The sequence below is a fragment of the Anolis carolinensis genome, chromosome 6 (genome assembly GCF_035594765.1).
Source record: "Anolis carolinensis isolate JA03-04 chromosome 6, rAnoCar3.1.pri, whole genome shotgun sequence".
Classification (NCBI taxonomy): Eukaryota; Metazoa; Chordata; class Lepidosauria; order Squamata; family Dactyloidae; genus Anolis; species Anolis carolinensis.
The window spans coordinates 41,713,568-41,738,360 of record NC_085846.1 but is presented as its reverse complement, the minus strand read 5'-3'; the positions used below and the strand labels follow the sequence as shown (position 1 = coordinate 41,738,360).

General features: G+C 39.4%; 1 protein-coding gene across 3 annotated transcripts in view; it reads left to right on the top strand.

Annotated features, from left to right (window-relative positions):
* The window catches only part of reep1 (receptor accessory protein 1), an 81,372-nt gene that overhangs the window by 21,790 nt on the left and 34,789 nt on the right, over nt 1-24,793 (top strand). For all 3 annotated transcript variants that reach the window (XM_008113118.3, XM_008113117.3, XM_008113114.3), the window contains exons 2-3: nt 20,727-20,799; nt 24,634-24,710. In XM_008113118.3, coding sequence (XP_008111325.2) covers nt 20,727-20,799; nt 24,634-24,710 — 150 coding nt within the window. The remainder of the gene's footprint in view (nt 1-20,726; nt 20,800-24,633; nt 24,711-24,793) is intronic.

Below are 24,793 nucleotides of genomic sequence, written 5' to 3'. Positions count from 1 at the left end.
GTTACATCACAATCACTGGACGAATTAGCGAAATCCATAATTTTGATCAAGAAGCGAGTTAATTGGACTGACTAATCTTTAATGCCACAACATGATTTAATTCTTTGGAGTCTGAGTGTTTTACCTCTCGGCAACTCCAGGGCAAGAATGCCAAATATTTTTCAAGAGTGAACGGCTCTTGTCAGAGCAGTATTCTGTCATATCTATATACTTGCTGTTAGCAGACCTAGGAAGTGACTTGTCTTTAAATAAATTGCTAATTGTTAGGGTTTGTGTTTTGTTTTGTTTTGCTGGATCAGTGTTATTTTTATTATTATTTTTTGCATTTCAGAGCTACCCATCACTCCTTTTCAGTGTAAGATAATGAGGGTTTCTGACTATTAACTCATTACCACGTTGACTCCCCCATATCCAATTTTTGCACTCACTGATTTAACTATTTGTTGCTTAACATTGAGAAACAAAAAAAACCCTTGATTTTGTTATTTTATATACCATTTTAATATGCCACTGTGTATAATAGGATTTGAGCATTCCTGAATTTTGGTGTCTATTGTCAGTCCAGGTGCCAAATCCCAACAGATACCAAGGGCTCATTGTATTCTGATACAGTCTTCATCAAATGTCTTCGGACTCCATTTCAATGTGGAAACGGAGCCCCATGGGAGAACCCCAGAGGCCTCAGACAATGTAAGGGCACTTCCGGTGGGACTCTGTGTTGGTCCATTTCCCAAGTGCATGGAAACAGAGTTCAAAGACCTCTATCAGGAGGTGAGTGACAGTTGACTCTTGATAGAGAAAGATGGGGTAAAGCAGAGGAACAATGGGATAAGACAGTGAAAGGAAGTGGAATGGATGGCCATCTCAGAAGACGGAGGGAAAGGGGTAATACATCATCCCTGCCTGTTGCACCCCAAGGCAGCACGAGCACCCGAAAACCAGACCGGAGCCAATATAACACACAAGCCGTTTATTGAAGCAGAGTATATATATGCGCATTTAAAGTGGAAAGTCAGAGTAAGAAATAGTCCTTAATATATCGTCAATTGCAGTTCAGAAAGAGTTCAGCAATGTCTAAATTGTAATCCACAAGTGAAAACTCTATAGTTTCCTCCAAGAAATCAAGGTTTGTCAATGAAACAATAGAAGGAACTGACGCTACAATTCCACTGGAAAAGTCCCGTAGCAGGATCAAGAAGCAAGGTAAATAAGGCAAGTCAATCTTGATTCAGGAACAAGGAAGACGTGGTAACAAGACAAGGTCAACTCGGGAGTCATGGCTCACCTGGAACTGGGAGCTCGGCAAGGATTCAGGAAGCAAGGCAGGAAGCTGTAAACGAACCTCTTCTGAGGAAAGTCAAAGTTGACACTGCAATGCGAACACAGTGAGGGGCACTTTTAATGGAATCACCAAGCTGCAAGATTAGGGAGTATGGAACCCACAAGAGTTCTCATGGGAAAATTAGGCATTATCAAATTTAAGAGCTAATCTTCTACTTCTTCTCACCCCCTCTCTCCTGCTTCTATCTTTTGTAACAAAATATCTCCGATTAAAAGTCCCCTCTTCACCCAAGTCTGCACCATCTGGCATGGGTAGCATTGAGGAGTAATCGGAATGCTCGCCAATTAGTGAGTCTTGTGATTCAGCAACATTCGGCAGCTGCAAGGCCATGGGGCCTCAGTCCAGAGCAGAAATGTCTCCGAATTCCTCTGCCTCATCTGAGTCTAACTCCATCTCTTGATGAAACATGGGCCATGATGGCTGAGCCACAACACTGCCCATCCGCCCCTCCGCCCCCGCCTCCCCCCCCCCCCCCGCCCTCCCTCGCTTTCCCCTTGACCATCTGAGGAAGTCCTCCTCTTTCTGCTGCTAAGAAGAACAGGAGAACAACCACCAGAAAAAAAATTGAGAGAGAAATAGGTGGGGAAAAACACAAACTGCTCTAGAGAGCCTCGGGCTATCTTGTGATCAAATAAAAATATTTCTGAAATGTTCACGGTCATCTCTGTTTTTCTCCATTCTGCCCAAGTGAGGGAGCTTGCTGGTGCTACCAAAAAAGAGAGAGTCAGTGTGAGCGTATGGGGTGGCTGGCCTTGTTGGGCTGGGTGCTTATCAGCAAATGGTGTGGACTTGAGGTGCCAGGGATGAGAGAAGATTTAAAGGAGGATGTTGCTATGCACACCTTAAGCCAGCTCCAGCATAAGGCTGAAAGTAAGTGGTTGGCGAACTGGGAAACATAGTGAAGAGAACAACAGAATGAGGGAGTTGCTGCTTCTGCACACACACTCAAGAACATTATGGAGAATTTTTGCACCGTTCGTCATACAAATGTGGCAAATTCCCCTTGTCTCCTCTTGGGGCCCTTCCACACTGCCATATAATCCAGAATACTAAAAAAAAATCCCACAATATTTGCTTTGAACTGGGTTATCTGAGTCACACTACCATATATTCCAGTTCAAAGCAGAAAATGTGGTATTTTATTTAGCTGTGTGGAAGGGGCCTTGGATTGCGTTGGGGAGGTGTATCCAACTTATTTAGGTGGGAAGGAATGCTAGGGAAGGATGACTTGCCATTTTCTCAGCTTTTCCAAGCTGCGACATCAGAATTGGCCACTTGGGTGGCTTAGAGAACATGTTGGCAAAATACCAACAATAATAATAACTCATTGGTCCAGAAGTTACCTTTCCAGACTCCAGTAACAATAACGATGATTTGCTGGGTATCTGAGAAACTGATAAACTACAGTTGGTTCTCCGTATCCACAGGTTCTGCATCCATGGATTTAACCTGCCATGGCTCAAAAATATCTGAGAGAAAATTCCAAAAAGGAAAGATTGATTTTGCTACACAATGAGCATTACACTGATGTGTAGGCATACTCTTCATTAGTTTCTTATTATTTCACAAGTCTTTAGGCTCTCTCCAGCACTTATTTGAGTTATTCATCATTTTACTACCATTTGGTATGGAATGGCTTGAACATTTATGGATTTTGGTATTCATGGAACCAAACCCTAGTAGATGCCAAAGACCCACTGTAGTTTTTTTTTGTCAAATATTTTTATTGAAAATTTTATATTTAAGGATATAGAAAAAAAACAAGAAAAAGGATTAACCGGTAATAAAGTTTGCACATCGAAAGTGGGAGAACATTGTTTGTTTATAGTAAAGTAGGAAATAAGATAGAAGAGAAAAAGTGAAGAAAAAAAAGGTTTGTTGACTTCCATCTAGCTTTAACTGGTTCATCATGAAAAGGAAAACTGTATATGTGTGTGTGTGTATATATTAATACATATATATATCATAAAAATTCATAGATCACCACGTCCCCTTCGTCCTCAATAGTCTCAAAGATTGTATCTAAATCAGCAGATAGGTTCCAGTTTCATTTGTTTTAAATAATCCTTTACCAGGTCCCAATTAGTCTCTTTCTTCAGTAAACCTTGGCTTGAAGATAACCAATATGTGAGTTTGTCCATGTTCATCACTCCATGACTTTATTTAGCCATTCCTCCTTATTTGGAATATCCTTTCGTCTTCAAAACCTGGCATATGTTATTCTGGCGGCAGTGACCAAGTAACTGAACAAAATCTCTTTATTTTTGTCCTGATCGATGTCTTAACATTCCCAGTAAGAAAAACTCCGGTTCTCTTTTAATTTTTATCTTTAAAATTGTTTGTATAGCTCCATTAATGTCTCTCCAGTAAAGTTGAGCTTTTGGACATGTCCACCATAAATGAAAAAAAAGTGCCCGTCTGTTGCTCACACTTCCAACATTTGTCAGATGCATTCTTATAACATTTAGAAATTTTATAGGGGGTGGTGTACCACCTATATTGCATTTTTAGCCAATTCTCTCGCATATCATATGCATAGATATATCTGAGGCCCTGGTTCCAGATCTTCTCCCAACTTTTTAATTGAATCTGGTGCCCCACATTCTGAGCCCATTTTACCATACATTCATTTATCTGATTTTCTACTGTGGTCCACTCTAATAGTTTTTTTTATATATTTTTGTAATTAATTTTTGCTCATTCTTCATTATACCCACTATAGTTTTTTAAAAGCGTCATCCCAGGCTCTGGCTATTAATGGGGAAAGTCTCTCTGACAGTTGTCCAAATTGTTGTGGATAACTGAAGGCTAGTTGATGCATTAGTAACTAGACACTAATAGTTGGTACTCAGCAGGTAGAGAAAGCCAAGCTACACCTCCAGCAAAATGCAGACATTTCTACTCCAAATATTTCTGATATCTTAAGACAAGAGGAAGTATACAGTGGCAACAGTAAACAAGAACACGCCATCCATGCAACAAACAGAAAATGTTAGGAATTCCTGCTTCAAATGCTTTTTAAAAAGAGGGTAGAATTTCTGTGCTGTTAAGATGCAAGCTGCACATTTAATGCATCATCACATCAAAAGCAGTGTTGCCATTCATAGGAAACAGGGACTCCTGGCAGGGATACGACTTGGCTGTGGCTGCTGCTAACAGTTTTGAGCAGCACATGCCCTCCAGAACATTAAGCTGTGAGGATGAAAATATTCAGCAGTATTTCTGCTTGTTTAATGAGAAATTTCTAAGCATGATGTCTCAGTGCTGGTTTTGTGGAAACAGAATTGCTTGCCAAAATATGTATGAAGAATTTATTGTACCAACAGTGTTATCTCAGGGGGCTCTCAGAGGCTTAAGAACCAAGAGGTTCCGCCATGGCAACTAGAAAAGAAAAGCTCAAGTGGGTTGTGATGTCAATAGAAAATCTGTAAAATGCATTTTTCCCAAATGGGTAAATTATATTCCATCAGTAGGACTACACCACACAGAATAAGCTGGAAGAGAAGTGATCCAAACTGGGAATCCTCTTGTGGCATCTTTATTTGGAATTTAATGTTACTCACCTCTTCTTTCTCAGCTACATTTCAAGATCTACTGACTAATCTTTCTTCATAACACTGCAGGGCAGTGACTTTGCCATTTTCTTGCTTGGCACGAGTTGAAGAATGTTGTTTATATTGCTGAAGATTCCATCACACAGTAAGAGCTGAGGAGGTGTCGTCGTGTTCACGAACCTGTATTTATGCAAACGTGTCTTTGTGTACAAAGAAAGAAAGTATGGGGTTTTAAGGTCATGTGGAAAATATGACAATAAAACCACTGGGTTTTTAAATTTAGTTTTAGTGATCTGAAGTAGACTAATTCAATTTGTCATCATCTAGGCTGGGGCTTCCTACATTTTTTGCATTTGTTATCCCTTTCTGCTGAGATTTTTTTTTTAACGTGACCCCAGTTATATAGGTATATAAAATAGGTATAAAATTCAAACATTTACTGAAAATAAACCAGCATTTGCAAGGCTTGCAAATTTCTTTCTAGATTACAACTGAAGTTTTTTCTGCAGGGTCCACTGTAAACACTACATATTGTGGCTAACAAATTTGTGCCATTGGGTGGCATTCAGAAACCTTTTCCTTTTGTCAGTTTTTCCATGACCCCAACATTGAGCTAAGGGCACCCGATTAGGAGTCAGAATGCACAACTTTGGAAGCAATGATCTAGGCTTAGTTCGAGACCGCATCTCCTCCTATGAACTCTTAAGATCTGCTGAGGAGGCCCTCCTCTCACTCCCGCCACGTCACAAGCATGGTTTGTGAGGATGAGAGAGAGTGCCTTCTCGGTGGTGGCCCCCGGCTTTGGAACTCCCTCCCATGGGAAATTAGACAAGCCCCAACATTGTCCCCCTTTCGTAGGGACTTGGATGTTTCAGCTTGCATTTGACAACACGTAGTCCCTAGTCACAAAGGCCCAATCTCTAGGTTCCACAATAATACAATGCTCTTTTCACTTTATCCAATTCCTGGCCCTATCTTATGCTGCTTGCACTACCCCATGCCCGGCCCTTGTATATCCTGATTACGCCCATTGTACTATGGCAACTAGTTTCGCTGAGTATTAATTACACAACTGTTTTATAGTTTTATGTTTTATTTAAATTGCGTTTTTAACCGTTTTGTTATTTTTAATTATTTTTATTTTAATTATGTTTTTTATTTTGATTGATTGTTTGCATTTGTGGCTATGGGCATTTTGTCCCATGTGTAAGCCGCCCCGAATCCCATTTGGGAGATGGTGGCGGAGTATAACAATAAAGTTGTTATTATTGTCATAGGCTACTTAAGAACCATAGAACTAATATTTTTAATTCCCAGTTATGTGTGAGTGGGGAGTTGGAATATACATTAAACACTAAGTATCGTATATACTCAAGTATAAGCCGACCCGAATATAAGCCGAGGCACCTAATTTTACCACAAAAAAACCTGGGAAAACATTGACTCCAGTATAAGCCAATAAAATTACATTAATTGAGGCATCAGTAGTTTAAATGTTTTTGAATCTTTACATCTAACTGTAATTTAAGATATGACTGTTCAATAATAATAATAATAATAATAATAATAATAATAATAATAATAAGTTTATTTATATCCCGCCTCCATCTCCCCCGAAGGGGACTCGGGGCGGCTTACAGCAAAATCAAAATACAAGCAGTGATAAAATATGAAACATCAAAGGACAACAACAAAAACCAATAATAAAATATACACAATAGGCGAAAAAACACACCACAGAATTAAAACATCATATTAAAAACAATGAGGTTGCAATAGTGGATAAGCAAGGTGCACATTATGAGTAACATAACTTGTTCAACTCTGATTAAATCATTATTTTCATCTTCTTCAATGTAAATGTTATTATGTATCCTTTTAATACTAATTGAGTGAAATAATAAATGTAATAATAATAATAAATGCAGTAAAATAATAAATGTAACAATAGAGAAAAAAAATAAATATGCCATATATATTTGAATATAAGCCGACATGAATATAAGCCCACCAGGACCCTCACCCGAGTATAAGCCGAGGAGGTTTCAGTCCTAAAAAGGGCTGAAAAACTAGGCTTATACTCGAGTATATACAGTAACTAGCTGTGCCCGGCCACGCGTTGCTGTGGCTGATGGGAATCATTTGTTGACCAGTTGGAATAGCAGTGAATAGCCTTGCAGTCTTAAAGTCTGGGTGTTTTCTCCTTATGTGAATCCTTGTTTGGTGAGGTGGAATACAATGGAATAGGTTTGCTGCTTGGAAGGCTGCGTACTTGCGTTGTAGGGAAATGGTTTTTAGCCAATTTGAATGACACTGAATAGCCTCGCTGTTTCAAAGACTGACTGCTTTCTACATAGGGGCATCCTTTCTTGGGCAGGCTGAATGAGACGAAGTAGCCTCATGGCTTGAAACCGTGAGGGTGTACTATGAAGGGGAAATCTTGCTTGGTTAGGCTGAACAGCACTGAATAGCCTTGCTGTTTGGAAGCCTGGTTGTTTCCTGCCTGGGGGAATCCTTTGTTGGGAGGTGTTAGCTGGCCCTGTTGGTTTCCTGTCTGGAATTCCCATTTTCAGAGTGTTTTCTTTATGTAATGTCCTGATTTTAGAGATTATATTGTTGCTTCCTGCCTGGGGGAATCCTTTCTTGGGAGGTGTTAGCTGGCCCTGTTGGTTTCCTTTCTGGAATTCCCATTTTCAGAGTGTTTTCTTTATGTACTGTCCTGATTTTAGAGATTATATTGTTGCTTCCTGCCTGGGGGAATCCTTTGTTGGGAGGTGTTAGCTGGCCCTGTTGGTTTCCTTTCTGGAATTCCCATTTTCAGAGTGTTTTCTTTATGTAATGTCCTGATTTTAGAGATTATATTGTTGCTTCCTGCCTGGGGGAATCCTTTGTTGGGAGGTGTTAGCTGGCCCAGTTGTTTCCTTTCTGGAATTTAGAGGCCTCCATCTAAAAAAAAACTAAACCCAAACATTGCGGCCTGGGGGCCTCCCTCCTTGGTGCCAGGGCACTTCCCGGCCTTGAGGCGTTTATCTCCAAAAGAAAAGAGTTAAAAGAAATGAAACCTTGGTCCTTGCGGCCTCCCTCCGGCCTGGCGGGAGGCGGAGGTGGATCTTGGGGGGGGGAAGGTTCGGGCTCCGGCTCTCTCATGGTTGGGGCCGCCCTGAGGCCTGCAGGAAACGGAGGAGCCTGCAATGGTCTTCATGGGGAGGGGGGGCCTTTCTGGAAGCCCCCCCCCCCCGCCTTCGGCTCTGCAGGCCTCCACATCCCAAAAAAAGAAAAGAAACCTTGGGGCCTCGCGGCCTCGGGAGGCTGAGGTGGGTCGGGGGGGGGCCTCCCTCCAGCCTGTGGCACATGGAGGAGGTGGCGCTTGGGGGGGGGTTGTTCCACGCCTGCTGGGGCCCCACCGCGGCCTGAGAATGTTTACTCCGCAGCCCAACCGCGTGGAGGCCCCTCCTACTCCCACCATGGGGCCTTCCAGCCAGGCTGACGGCTGGGGTTTTAAGGTCCCATGGAGGTTTTTGACAGGATTTTTTATTGTATCAACCTAGAGGCGTGGATGATGGGTTGTGTTGTCCAATTTCAAGGTTGGGGGGCCCGTAGTTTAGTTGTTTTGCTTGGTGCCGCGATTCCATCACTCTTTTATATATATAGATGGTTAAGATGGGGGGGGGGGGGGAGTTTGTGAACCAGCCTGTAATGTTTAGTTTACCATTTGTTCTGCTAAGTAAAATTCTGATTCTCCAGTGACCAGTGAGTGCTTGTGGGTTCACTTTCTGTTTTAATCCCTTTCCAAAATAGATACAATAAATATAGTAACTCCAGAATATCCATCTATGCTGTGGATTTGTTTGCTGTGTTCCTATGCTTTGCATTAATGGGATGGACTTAGAGTTGATATGTAAACTGTCCCCAGCATAAAACTGGAATAGGTTTATATAGTGTGTTTTATATAGTGTGTGAGAGAGACCGAAAGAGAGAGAGAAAGGGAAAGAGAGAGAAAGAGAATAACTTCCAAAAGCTAGGTTTTATCTGTTTACTCAGCTGAAGTGCTTCTACTTCACCCTGAAAAAGAGTGTCTTGCAAAGATAACTAATGAGACTGTCCCTGCCCTCAGGCTTATAATCCAAAAAGTACAGAAGTGAACCTAGTGTGGGAGGGGTTAGATAACAAGAATTAGATGGGTGTGATTAATTACTAGGCACAAAAGAGAGAATCCAATGGAGCTAGGACAGTTGCAGTGAGCAGTTGCAAAGAGAGAGGGCGAGAAGACGGAGGAGAGAATAACACAATGTAACATGATTTTTGTGCCCAAGTCATAAATGTCATTTCCTAATTGGTTCTATCATAAAAACATGGAAAAAGTTTATTAAACTGCAAAAAATGTTTTTGCCGGACATCCTGCAGCACATTTTGCTATAGTTTTTCAGTGAATATGTCCTAGAGTCTCAACCAAGTTAACATAGTTTGTGGCAGCTACAACAATGAAGTTTCTGGAGTATAGCAACTATTTTCAAAATAAGTAGTGTACAATTAAACAGAAATCACACTTGCAAACTAGGAACAGAAAAAGATTCAAATTTTGTTACACAGTGTAATGTTTAACTGTTCTGAGTCTCTTCGGGGAGAGAGTTGCGAGTTAGAAATAAATTATTATTATTATTATTATTATTATTATTATTATTATTATTATTTTATTGTATGACACAGCAAACAAGATAGATATTCTGGATTTTGTTTCACAAAATCACAAGTCGAACACTTCCCAAGTGTCTAGGACTGTGTGATGTATTTTCGGATGATGCGCGCAGATCCCAGTAGGGTGGCCTTTTGCAGTTGGCAGATCGTAATTTTGTCAATGTCTGTTGTTTCCAAATGCCGGCTGAGATCTTTTGGCATGGCACCCAATGTGCCCATCACCACCAGGACCACCTGTACTGGTTTCTGCCAGAGTCTTTGAAGTTCCTTCTTGAAGTCCTGATAGCGGCTGAGTTTTTCCTGTTGTTTTTCGTCAATGCGACTGTCACATGGGATGGCAACATCAATGATCCAAACCTTTTTCCTTTCCACAACTGTGATGTCAGGTGTGTTGTGTTCCAGAACTTTGTCAGTCTGGATTCGGAAGTCCCACAGTATCTTTGCGTGCTCATTCTCCAATACTTTTGCAGGTTTGTGATCCCACCAGTTCTTTACTGCTGGGAGGTGGTACTTGAGGCATAAGTTCCAATGAATCATTTGGGCCACACAGTTGTGCCTCTGTTTGTAGTCTGTCTGTTTGATTTTCTTACAGCAGCTGAGGATATGATCAATGGTTTCGTCAGCTTCCTTGCACAGTCTGCATTTTGGGTCATAATAAATAATAAATATTAAATAAATATTTTAATAAAATTATTATTATTATTATTATTATTATTATTATTATTATTATTATTATTATTAAAATGTGTGTTTTCAAGCCACCTGTTGACTTATGGCACCCCTACAAATTTCATAGGGATTCCTAGGAAAGGAATACACAGAGGGGGTTTACTCTTCCCTTCTGAAATATAGTCTAAGCACTTGTTATCCCAGGATCAGACAGGATCTGATGCCTTCTAAGTATGTAGGCAATCAAGCATTATGTTTACCAGAAACATTTACATATTAGCCTGCTTTTACAGTATATGTTTTACATTTGTCTAAACCATTTTGATTCTCTCATTTGTAAAATCTGTTCCAGGCCTTTGAAAGTAATACAGCAACTTTCTTTGTTCAAACAGAATCCATTCTTGAACACACGTAACCCAGAAATATTGGGTTTTGGCAATATGGCACAAAAGGAAAAAGAGTATACAAGGAAGAAGAAAAAAACAAATACACAGTCACACTATTACTTTGTTACATCTTATAGTTAGCAGCAGTTTATGAATTGAGTCTGGTTTCTAGCAACCAAGTGAGATAGAAATACTGTAGTTCAAGCAGAGGAGAAGCCAAAAGGTGTCAATCCCACAGCAAGCGAATGGAAATAACCATTCCCTGCATTTCTTTTCTTTCTCATTTTAGTCTTATAAGAATGGCAGCTCCCAGGTGGACCATTGGTGGTGGTGGGAATCTGATGGACCTGGCTTCTTATAATTGCCAATGGTTACTGTTTTGTTATTTTAATTCTCATACAACCCTGCGGTAGTGGGATTTCATGGAATCAAAATGCCTTACCTCCTATACCGCCAGCACGCTTGTGTCAGTTAGACACAAGAGTATGGATCTTATTAGGTATCATTTAGGTAGCTGCATGTCCATGGCTGAAAACCCTGTGCAATGGCTTCAGAATTTGCTCCTCAGTAGCATCTCTGTCCTGCCTGGTTAAGCATTTGTACCCTGATTCTGTAGTCCTACTTCTGGGAATCTAATACTTGGCTTGTATTCGGACTTTTATTACTTCTGGAGCCTGGTGACACCCTTGGATTACCATACTTGCCTCTTTAACCTGGTGTATATCTGTCCTAGATTACACTCCTAGCCTTTGTTCCCCCAGATTGACAATCAGTTAATAGGAGGGGATTCTACATCTGAAGTGTGGACATATTGGAGTTATCAAAGCCTCAGACAAAGAATCATTTAAAAAAAATCATATCTGTACATCTCCCTTTTCTCCTTTTTCCCTGGAAAGTTTTTTTTAGTAGCATTGGCATTAGCATAATGATGAAAGAGTGTTGGGGAAAGGCAGACTTTGGGTGTCTGGTTGCAGCAGCATTTCTGCAATAAACAATGTGATAAAGATTAAACTGGGAGAGAATAGGATTCAAATGAAGGACTGCCATTTTCATATTTTGAGTCTAAGGAATATTTGTGGAAGAAAATAGAGATGCTGGTGGCACAGAACTGCTCATCTGAGACTTTCAATTTCAAGGGAAGATAAAGGAGTTTAGGAAGGGCTATTGTGTCCTGTATATAAGCAATCAATGAAATGTAGAATGCCATCAAAACAAGTTATGTATTCTCTGCGATCTGTCCAAAGTACTGAAGGACATTATTGCCATTCTTACTCTTTCCACCATGTTCCTGATTTTGGGTCAGATGCACAGCCACAGTCTATGTACAGTGTTCCCTCACTACTTTGTGGATTTGCTGTTTCGTGGTTTTACAATAAACTTTTGAAGATTAAATGATAAAGACAACCCGGACTGATTTATGGCTACAGCACGAGGATTTTGGATGAATGGATTTTAATCATATGTTATATATTTTTATATTGTTTTAATTGTTTTAATTGGATTTTCATTGCTGTTTTAATTATGTGTAGGCCTTGAATTGTTGCCAATTTTGTACGCCGCCCTGAGTCCCTTCGGGTGAGAAGGGTGGGATATAAATGTTGGAAATAAATAAATAAATAAATAAAAAACTCTAAAAGACTATTATAAATCATAAAAAATTACAATTTACAGCCTAAGAAAGGGAGGAAGGAGAAGCCAAAGGGAGAGAAAAGGAACCCCAGCAGCAACGGTAGGAGAAGGAGGCAATTTATCAACACACGATTGGTTGATAAAGACTTAAAATATTTATTTATTTATTTATTTATTTTAATATTTAGTTTTTATTAAATAAATAAATATTTATTTAATAGTGTATAACTACTAAAATAATGTATAAATATTAAAATAAATATAGTGTCCCTACTTCACGGATTTTCACTTATTGCGGATGGTCCTGGAACGTAACCCCCACGATAAGTGAGGAAACACTGTATTAGCTTCTCTTCCCACCAGCTAGATGCCGTCTTTCCAAAGTAATTTTCTGTGCCTCAAATCACCCCATGAACAAGGCCTAAAAATCAAGACACCAAGAATTTGTTTTGTCAGACTGTGTTATTAATTTCTAGCTTCTTGTTCCCATGTAAGTTCAAAAGAGATCTGAACAAGAAGCTCTTATGAATAAGTGACATTTATATACCTCTGAACCATGAAATAAGCTGTGAACTATTCTGTACTGGATACTTTCATGACTTAAGGGGTCCATGTCATTCAAAATACACAAGAATTATTTCCAATTAAAAATATTTTGATCCAGACAGTACTCACAGAGACAGTCCTATTCAAGCACTACAAATGTCTGGTGTACCTAGGAACTCTACACAGTTCCAGTTATATAAACAACTGCAATAGTGTTTAACCACTTGTTGTTGCCAGATCCTTTTAGAACTTTCCTGGTTAACACAGAGCAGATCTGTGGCTCAAGTATATGTTTCTATGTTTCCTCCTTGGTAAAAAAATTCATAAATGCTAGAATGTGGTTTGAAAAACCGAAGTGTTTACCTTAACCTAGCCTTTCAGCCACCCCAAATCATACACTCAAAATTCTAGGACAGTTCCTCCTGAAATGGCTTCATGATTTATTTTGAAACAAGACATTGTCAGAAGTAGTACTCCATATGCCAGTCATATCAATATAAACTGAATAAGGTGCTGCATGGATGTGTTCCACTATGACCTTTCAGATCATATGTCCTGGAGAGTGGCTCATATTTTACAAGACACCATGTTAGGGCTAGCCTTCTTAAGAGATTGTTATGGAATATATGTAAATGGAGTGGGGGAGATTTTGTTGAATTTTAAAAAATGTATATATCCCAGCACATTTATTAGATTTCAACATTTTTTAAGTTTGCCATTAAGCCTCAGTGTGCTCAGTCTGCCTCCCTCCCCATTACTATTATTGGACTAAATGCATGCGACACTTTTTCCCTTAATTTTTGATAAGTGTATGGAAAAAACAGGATCTTTGTGTCTCTTACAATGTATGTATTTCTGATCTACTTTAGCTATCCTATTTGATACACTTCATTTTATGTCTGTGAAAAAACTAATCTTAATTTAAATTAAAATCAAGGGAAGCTGCTCTGCAAGTTCCAATCATGGTATTCCAGGGGAACATGTAGTTTGACCCTTAGGAACATACATAAACAAAATTGAGAGCACTCCTCCTGCTTCTCCCATTGGATATAATCCAAGGCCTTGCCATGTATAGCCATGTTCTTCAAGCCTTGCAAATTTATCTTCCTCTGTAATGCCAAGTTAGTTTCTGTTGTTAGGATAAACGGAGGAGGCAAATGTCAAAAGCTGAGGTCTGTTTTGCAGGGACCGAGTAACGTGAGATAGCAAGCCAGAAAAAATCCAGTGGAAAAAAGTGTGGATGAATTGTAAATAAAGTCCCAGAGATTGAAAGATTGTGTAGAGTTGTTATTCTGGAGAAAACATGGTCACACTTTTTAGAAGCCTTATTTGGAATTCAGGATTCAACAGTAAACTTTTTGGGTCAATATTTCTGCTCAAGATTTTTTGTAAATGTGTGCTTTGTCACAAAGATTATGTGTCCCATCAATAGCATCCATAGAGCCCTAATTTTTTTTATTGTTTCAGAATGATGACTGTGCCCCAGTGTGTTCTGGGAGTAAATAATAACAGTTCGATCCCCCATCTTTACAAGCAACAAGCATTTAACTTGGAAAGAGGGGAAAGTCACTCTTCTACTACACTCACACCACATTGATTCTGTGACCATTGTGTTGTTGCTGTTGTGTGCAATCAAATAATTTCTGACTTATGGTGAATGCCTATTGTGGTATTTTATTGGCAGAATTTGAACAAATTCTGTGGCTTGCCTTTGCCTTCCTATGAAGCTGAGAGAACATAACTTGCCCAAGTTCACCCAGTGTGTTTCCTGGCTGAGTGGAGATTCGAACCCTCATCTTTCAGTGTCTTCATTCAACTCTCAAACCATTACACTACACTGACCAGTCAATCGCGTAGACAAGTCTTTGGGCAAAGAAGTATTGTCATAAAGATAGACTACAGAATTTGTCTAATAGTCAACATGAATTAATTGATAATCAGGTCCTCACTGAGCCAGGAAACCCAGTAGTTAGTTTTTAGTCTGAGCTACTTCGCAGCATTGTTGTGAGGAAAAAGTGAAGAAGAAGATACCCACTTACATTCACTCATGCTCATTGGAGGAAGGTTGGGATATCATGTAACAAATAAATACATACCATATATACTCGAGTATAAGCCGACCTGAATATAAGCCGAGGCACCTAATTTTACCACCCAAAACTGGGAAAACGTATTGACTAGAGTATAAGCCAAGGGTGGGAAATGCAGCAGCTACTGGTCAATTTCTAAAATAAAAATAAAAATACATAACAATAAAATTACATTAATTTAGGCATCAGTAGGTTAAATGTTATTGAAGATTTACATAAAACTGTAATGTAAGATAAGACTGTCCAGCTCTGATTAAATAATGATTTTAAACTTCTTCAATGTAAATGTGATTACGTATCCATCCAATAATAATAAATGCACTAAAATAATAAATGTAATAATAATAGAGTAAAATAATAAATGTAATCATGATGACAATAAAAGAGAAAAATAATAAATGTAATAGTAACAATAATAATAGAGTAAAATAATAAATGTAATAATAATACATAGAGTAAAATAATAAATCTCATAATAACAATAATAATAGAGAAAAAACAATAACTTACGTATATACTCGAGTATAAGCCGACCCGAATATAAGCCGACCAGGACCTTCACTCGAGTATAAGCCGAGGGGGGCTTTTTCAGCCTTAAAAAAGGACTGAAAATCTTGGCTTATACTTGGGTATATATGGTATATCTATAAATTCATACAAGTAGCCTTAATGAGGGATGTGTATTAAATAGAAAATTGGGAAGGTGAATGAATAGAATAAGTTTATTGTCATTGTACATTGTCCCAGGAAATTAAATGCTTTCCCCAGCACACATCACAAAAAAACACCCATCCTCCCACACTCCCACCCCACCACAGAGCCCCCAGTGCCACATCCATGTGAAGCCATGGAGTTCAATATAGTTACAGCCCTAGGATAAAAGCTGTATTGCAGTCTGTTTGTCCTTGTCTTTGTCTCGGCTGCCCCAGCGCTCTTTCCAAATTCACACATTTAGTGACTCCATTTGATATAGCTGCAAAGAGGCAGAAGGAAAGTGAGAAAAGCTGAACCCAGAGCTCTCCCTTTTTTGCAGGCCTTGGACACTCTTTGGCTTGACTCAGTCCTCTCTGCAATTGCATGTCTACCAAATTTATAGTCAGGAAATGATGGAGACAGCAGGTAGGAGAGTGTTTACTCCCCATTGTATGCTTCCTTCTTGTCACCCATATGCTGTACATACTGCAACATAATGAAGAGAGTTTATGGTGCATTTACATGAGTGGCTGTTAGCTGGAAAGCCTGCATTCTGCTTTTTTATTTTGTATATCTACAATGCAATAAAATATTTCAGGTGCATCCAAGCAGTCATTATATATTTTGATTATTTGTGCAATGTGCTCTTTTTTAAGGCAGCGTCTTTCCTCTGTTGTTCTCGACACTCACATTCTCCCTTTTGTGCACGATATGAGGCCAGCCCACAACAGTGTTATGCCAGGCACTCTTTAATCTGAATAATGAGCTTTCTGGCAAAGGTTTTTGAACTGCTTTGGATGTATTCTAATTGGCAGCAAGAGTTAGTCTAAAGCAGTTTGAAGGTGGAATGGGAGGAGAAAGAGTGGGTTGCTTTTGCTCCTTGTGATTTCACTCTCCTGTGTTCACTGGGATTGTTTTCTACCTATTTTACCTTCACAGAGCTGTGCTGCATATGTGCATTTCCTGTTTTATTATTTATAGTACTTGTTTGATTGTTGAAAGCTTTTATTTAGCATAGCTACCAAGAGCAATATCCGGGAAATTTTAGAATTTAGTGATGGTGGGGAACTACTTCTTTCCAATGCTTTATGGATCTATAATGATGGCTGTTACATTACATGTTTGCTGTTGCTCTGGGATCGCTATCCTGACTGTGTTGTATCTCAGGAATTTTTATGAAGGCCACATTACTTCAGCCAACATAATGGAGCAACGGGCTGTAGTTAAAGGAAGAGTAACAGAGCACTCCAGCAGAGAATTACCAGTATTTATTCGAGTCCAAAACACCACCAAATCTAATGCACACCTTCATTTTCAAATCCCTGAAACAAAAAAAGTTATTTTCTGTCAAATGTAACGGGCAGGGGCAAAAAGATAGCTCTTTGTAATTTGGCCAAAAAAGGGTGCATTACTGTTGCTGTCTGCTTATAATTCCTTCATTATTATACCTTGTTTTCTCTTATATTTATTATTCGTTTTGGCCGTTCACAGCATCCATAAAATTCTCATTCAAAACCCCACTTAAAATACATTGATTCTCTTCCTATCAGCATTCTTCACTGTTCAACGTTTACAACCATAAATAGAAATGAGAAATGCAATGGTATGCATGATCCTGACTTCAGTGTTCAATACATGTTTGCACTCAAGGATTTTGTTCAGTTCCTTCTTAGCTGCCCTTACAAATCCTAGATTTCGTCTGATTTCTTCACACAGTAGTGTCACTTCTCATAGAATCATAGAATCATAGAATAGTAGAGTTGGAAGAGACCTCATGGGCCATCCAGTCCAACCCCCTGCCAAGAAGCAGGAAATCGCATTCAAAGCACCCCCGACAGATGGCCATCCAGCCTCTGCTTAAAAGCCTCCAAAGAAGGAGCCTCCACCACAGTCCGGGGGAGAGAGTTCCACTGTCGAACAGCCCTCACAGTGAGGAAGTTCTTCCTGATGTTCAGGTGGAATCTCCTTTCCTGTAGTTTGAAGCCATTGTTCCGTGTCCTAGTCTGCAGGGCAGCAGAAAACAAGCTTGCTCCCTCCTCCCTATGACTTCCCTTCACATATTTGTACATGGCTATCATGTCTCCTCTCAGCCTTCTCTTCTGCAGGCTAAACATGCCAAGCTCTTTAAGCTGCTCCTCATAGGGCTTGTTCTCCAGACCCTTCATCATTTTAGTCACCCTCCTCTGGACGCTTTCCAGCTTGTCAACATCTCCCTTCAACTGCGGTGCCCAGAATTGGACACAGTATTTCAGGTGTGGTCTGACCAAGGCAGAATAGAGGGGGAGCATGACTTCCCTGGATCTAGACGCTATACCCCTATTTATGCAGGCTAGAATCCCGTTGGCTTTTTTAGCTGCTGCATCACATTGCTGGCTCATGTTTAACTTGTTGTCCACAAGGACTCCAAGGTCTTTTTCGCACACACTGCTGTCAAGCCAGGCGTCCCCCATTCTGTATCTTTGATTTCCATTTTTCCAGTTTCGGCCCATCTCTCTAGTCTGTCAAGATCGTTTTGAATTCTGCTCCTGTCTTCTGAAGTGTTAGCTATTCCTCCCAGTTTTGTGTCGTCTGCAAACTTGATGATCGTGCCTTCTAACCCTTCATCTAAGTCGTTAATAAAGATGTTGAACAGAACCGGGCCCAGGACGGAACCCTGCGGCACTCCACTTGTCACTTCTTTCCATGATGAAGACGATGCATTGGTGAGCACCCTTTGGGTTCGTTCGCTTAGCCAATTACAGATCCACCTAACCGTAGTTTTGTCTAGCCCACATTTTACTAGTTTATTTGCCAGAAGGTCGTGGGGGACTTTGTCGAAGGCCTTACTGAAATCCAGGTACGCTACATCCACAGCATTCCCTGTATCAACCCAACTCGTAACTCTATCGAAAAAAGAGATCAGATTAGTCTGGCACGACTTGTTTTTGGTAAATCCGTGTTGACTATTAGCAATGACCGGATTTGTTTCTAAGTGTTCGCAGACCACTTCCTTAATGATCTTTTCCAGAATCTTGCCTGGTATCGATGTGAGGCTGACCGGACGGTAATTGTTTGGGTCGTTCTTTTTTCCCTTCTTGAAGATAGGGACAACATTCGCCCTCCTCCAATCTGCTGGGACTTCTCCCGTTCTCCAAGAACTCTCGAAGATAATTGCCAGTGGTTCTGAAATAACTTCCGCTAATTCCTTCAATACTCTTGGATGTAGCTGATCTGGCCCTGGTAGATTGGCCCTTGGATGTAGCTGATCTGGCTGATCTGGTAGATGTAGTGAAAATGAGTGACAGGAATCTGGACATAAGATCTGTGAAGTCTATGGAAAGTTTGCATAACAACCCCTTATTACTTCTCAGTTAATAAGAGCTCTGTGTGACGGTGTCTTTTAGCTATTATTTAAATCCTCTATTGTTTCTGTGTCTCCTTTCTCCCCTGTAGTGATCTTTGAACATGGATAATATCAGTGTGAATGTAACTAGGCCTCCAGAGAGAAAGAGAAAGTAAAACTTAGAAACATTATTGAAACTAAATGTTTGCCATAAATGTTGGAAACTGCCCTGAGTCCCTTTGGGGAGATAGGGCGGTCTACAAATAAAGTTTATTATGATCATCATCATCATTATATACATATATCACAACCACTGTATATTTTAATAATGTGTGCTGCTGCTATAGGCAAGTAATAGTTCCCCTCCATTACACCCCCAACATAATACAAGATGAGATTCTATATAACAACATTTAGCATTACCCATGACAGCTGGTGATTTCTAATTAAGCAGAATGTTAAATCCACTACAGGTATTCATCTGAATGTTGAGAGAGCTATCCAAGGTGCTGAAACTATTTAGGGGCTAGGGTTCAAAACTTTGGATAGCTCCTTAAAAGGTGAAATAAAATCTGAATTGAATTTTGGACTCCCCAGATATAGAAGAGCCTAGCCATCATTAAACAACACTAATATTATACTATAATATTGCTGAAAAAATAGGTATAAAAACCTGTACAATCTCTGAGAAAATACTATGGTTTGAATAATTAACCCAGTGAAATGCCACAAGACGAATCCAAAGGTGAGAATATTATGAGAATAATGCATCTTTAAAAATATTCTTGAGGCTGATTTTCAAGGTTATTTACTACTCTTTTGTACATTTTACTTATTGCATTAATTGATTAAAAAAATAAAAAGAGTAATTTTACTGCACTGCTTGATAAATGTAGTAAAATTACATTGTGGCCAAATGTTGAGATAGGCAGGCTCCTGCAGTCATATTATCTTCCCCTTTTAATAGATGTGTAAATAAGAAATTTGGATTGAATGTCCATGCCATGGCAGAAGGGTGTAGGAATTAAAGAAGGCACATCCTCTAAAATCACTCCTCAGTATCATTCTAGGTGACCTATTTTCTTACATACCAGTATGTTGATGTTTTGTATGTCTCTTTTATGACAACAACTGGAGCCAAACTGACAACATAATCCAATGCAAGTTTGTTCAGAAGGAAAACCCAGTGAGTTCAATGGACCTCCTTCCCAGGATAGGTTGGATTAATTAAATAGGATGTTAATTTTAAAGGGTTTTTGTTCTTCTGTGGTATTGGTGTTTGTTTACTGCACCAACCTAAAAACCTGAGTTATAGAATAAATTCAAGTATGTAGTGAATCTATTACATACATGCAAAACATGAATAGGAGTTCATCTGTGCCAATTGAATTTGGTCTCTGTTGAAATCAGGAGGATAGGTTACTTAAATTTTGCTGATATTATTGAGGGAACTAAATGCAAGGCCATGACCACACAGCTGAATAAAATCCCACATTATCTGCTTTAAATGGGATATATGGCAATGTGGACTCAGATATTCCAATTCAAAGCAGATATTGTGGTGTATTCTGCCTTGATATTTTGGGTTATATGGCTGTGTGAAAGGGCCCTAACTCAGCGTGAATTATCCCCTATTCATTCTTGCTCCTTTCAGTAAAAACAAGACTGAATAATGTTCTGATCCAATGCTCCCAAAGCATGGAAAGGACAGGAAGGGGAAGGAACAGTTTACTGTAGTAAAATATAATTTTTGTGACAGAAAATAATTTCTATTTTCATTTGTTTTTGTTTTCCTTCCAGGCTCATATTTGGCACTCTGTATCCTGCGTATTACTCTTACAAAGCTGTAAAGTCAAAGGATATTAAAGAATATGTAAGTAATGTTTCTGGGAATATCCTGTGGCAGGATTATTAAAGGAAATCTAGGCTTCTGTTTGCAAGATACCAGTTAATGATTTTTAGTGGGAAATTTAGAAAAAAATAACTTGAATGCTTCAGTTTCAGGTGTCAAATTGTGCATTTTTCTTGGTGCGAAATAATATCTTCTACATTGTGCCCTGATGATGGTGCATCTGATAAAAATACCTTTCTAAATAGTAATTTCTGTATTAGCTAACGCACAAGTGATTCTAACACACATGTGAAACAAAATGTATACATGTCAATTTTTCCATTAATTATTCCAAAACATCTGGAAGACTAAATTTTGATCTTGTTATGTAAAGTGCTTTTTTTCTAAGTAATGGAATATATAGATGGGGAAGTTTGGAAATGGCCCAATAAATAATAGGGAAGGGAAAGCCCATGAATCAGATGCAGTAAGGGATGGGTAGTAGAGGCAATGCCTCTATTCCTGACCCACTCTTTGGTTAATTTCCAACCTCTTTGCATTATTATTATTATTATTATTATTATTATTATTATTATTATTATTATTATCTTTATTTCTATCATGCCTTTCTCCCCATAGGGACTCAAGGCAATTAACTGCCCTCTGGTTCCCCAAATCTTGTTTTTCTTAATTCAAGAGGGGCTGAGAAAAGTGCTTTTCTCTGCTTATTTTTTAAAATATCTCTACATACGTTATCTCTACATACATAGACGGATGTACTAACATACATACACAGTGACAAGAAGACCTGGGCCAGGCAACTTTGCCTCACAGGGTCTTCCTCTCCCTTCCTGCCCTCTCTTGCTACCTTCAAATATATAAATATGCAGATAAATGCATTTGTATGAAGCCTTTTTGAAAATGGCCACACCATACTTGCTGGATGAAAGAAAAGTGGAATTGAAAGGAAAATATTCCCTTGACTTATTCCTCTCCTTTCCTACTGCCCCTTCTTGATACTTTAGAATATACAATCGTGTGGATATTTACATAAATACCCTGAGGGTTTTTTTTTAAAATGGCAATATCATACTTGGCAGAGATGAATGCCTGGGTTTAACAAGCCTCAAAACCTGTTCCTCCCTCAAACGATCACATTTCTCAGTTTCATCCTGATCCCAGTTTGGGGCACAGAATATATCTTGTAAAATGTTATTCCCAATAAACCATAATTTCTTTTTTAAAAATCACATTAAAAAGTTATTATCATATGTTCAAACAGGAACAGGACCAAGGCAATAGCAAATTATTTTGCAGGTGGATTCAAGCCGATTTAAGAGCCAACCTGATGTGTACATCCCTTTTGTAATTATTTTCCAAAACAGATGTAAAAAATATTTCTGGTTTCACTTGCAAAAGTTTCTTTAAATTCACTTGAATAGAAAAAAGTTAATATTTGTAAGTACCTATGTGAACCTGACCTACTTGCACAGTTATAGTGAGAATCGTATAGCCACCTCTTGATCTTCATCTGAAGCAGGAAGCACTCGCTGAATAGAAACACATTTATTTTTGTTGTTACTTTCCATGCAGGGTGACATTTTAAATCATAGTTTACTGTGGAACTGTGTATTTTCTGAACTAGAGCTGAACAAAAAGTAACCTTGAAATAGCGACACAAAGTGGATACAGAGGGTGTCCCTGCAAACGTGATGGTGATATTGACAAGGCAAAGACAGATGGATACCAGACAGCCAAGCTGAAATTGATAAGAGCTAAAAATTCTCTGTACTGTACATGAGGGGATCATGCAACACAGAGACACATAAATAGAAGGTCTTATGTAATATAAGGCTATCCCTTGTAACTTCTGCATAGTTCCATTACCAGAGAAGCATAGGGTTAATTAGGGTTATATGACACGTTCCAGGAGATCAGTGTACACAGAATATACAGCACTGAACACTGGATCACCTGTGACATAAATCAAAGCTATAACAGTTAACCCCTCTCTGTAAGCGCCCCATAGAACAGTGATTTTCAACCTTCCTAATGCCGCGACACTTTAATACAGTTCCTCATGTTGTGGTGACCCCCAACCATAACATTATGAGAAGGAAAGGACAGGATCCATATCAAGGAGACACAGCAGGAGGAAGGGCATGCCAAAGAGAGAGAACTCTGTTCAGGATGCAGGCAAACTGAGGGGAGGGAGGGAGGAGGCCCCACAGCTGGATCCCTTTGGGAGATCCTCACCTTCTATTTCTCCCTATAATTCGGCCATGGAGGGGCTACTCCACCCCCTCTCTAAGCCCCCTCCCTAGGTCTCCTTCCTTTCCTTCTCCCCTCCTCCTCCTCCCTTTTCCATCTTTGCTCCAAAGCAAATCTCACCTCCGTCACTCATATCTCATCCTCCTAAAATAGTGGAGGGGGCATAGGTGGCGGAGCTGAGTGACATCACCACCTCACTCCAGAGAAGAAGAAGAGGCTTCTGGGAAGCGAAGGGAGCATGAAAAGGTTCCTGAGACCATCAGAAATATGTGTTTTCCAATGGTCTTGTGTGACCCCTGTGAAAGGGTCGTTCAACCCCTAAAGGAGTCACGGCCCACAGGTTGAGAACCACTGCCATAGAGAGAGTAGAATTGGCTTTCATCTTGAAAGCATGTGTGCTGAGCTCACAGATGAAGAGTAATCACTGTCAATGTGAGATTTGTGTAATGAGAGTGTTTAAATGTAATTTGTGCCATGCTTGTATTGCAGTCAGATTGCATCATCCAGAGTGTATAATAGTGTGTAAAGAGTTAATCACTAATGAGCTATGATGACCTTGGTGTGTGTGGCTGGAACTAGGGAGGATCCAGACACAAGAGTATGTGCATATCTATTGCATCAGTTCACTCTGTCTTGAGTTCGAGTCGAGTTTGAGATCTGTTGGAGAACAGATCAGTCCTGTGTTTGTTCGTCATCTGCAAGAGTCTGTTTGTGCTGTTTACTGCTCCATTCAGTAAAGCTTTGTATATTGCTTTTACTGACATCTCGAAGTGTCGCTTCATTCTGTGCTCCATTATTTTTCATATTACTACCACTGCGCTGCAATACTCTGACAATCACCCCTTGCTTCTTCCATCTGCATGGGCAAAATATAAAGATAACCCCAGATGCTTAAACAGCTCTCAAAGTCCAGAAATGGTCAAGAATGTTTTCATCTAGTGATCCACATGGTCAAATATGCTTGGCAGGCATGAAATATTTCGGCATTTTATGAAGAGTTTTATAGTTTATCTATTCTAGTGGATGTATTCTAGGTAAAACTGGATTGAGGTCAGCATTAATTTAGGAATGCTACCATACATATTCATGTACAGGTCAAGAAATTTTAGTAAAACGTTTTACTAAAAAAACCTTGGTTGACTTATCCACAGGTCAATGTCAGTGAATTCTTTCTTTAAAAAAAAAAAGCACACCACCATCTCTGAGAGCTATAGCAACAAATACAGTAGAGTCTCGCTTATCCAACACTCGCTTATCCATTGTTCTGGATTATCCAACGCATTTTTGTAGTCAATGCATCGTGATATTTTGGTGCTAAATTCGTAAATACAGTAATTACAACATAACACTACTGCGTATTGAACTACTTTTTCTGTCAAATTTGTTGTATAACATGATGTTTTGGAGCTTGATTTGTAAAATCATAACCTAATTTAATGTTTAATAGGCTTTTCCTTAATCTCTCATTATCCAACATATTCGCTGATCCAACGTTCTGCCGGCCTGTTTACGTTGGATAAGTGAGACTCTACTGTACCACCAATTTGCCCCATCTGGAAGAGTCCACTAAGATTCACACATAACCAAATTGTGTTTTCTTTCTAGGTAAAATGGATGATGTACTGGATTATATTTGCACTCTTCACGACGGCAGAGACGTTCACGGACATTTTTCTTTGCTGGTTGGTATCCAGTTCAGACAGTTCTTTCTTTTGTTCATCAAGAAAACAGAAATGGGTGGAGTGGGGTATGCATTTAGAGAGGA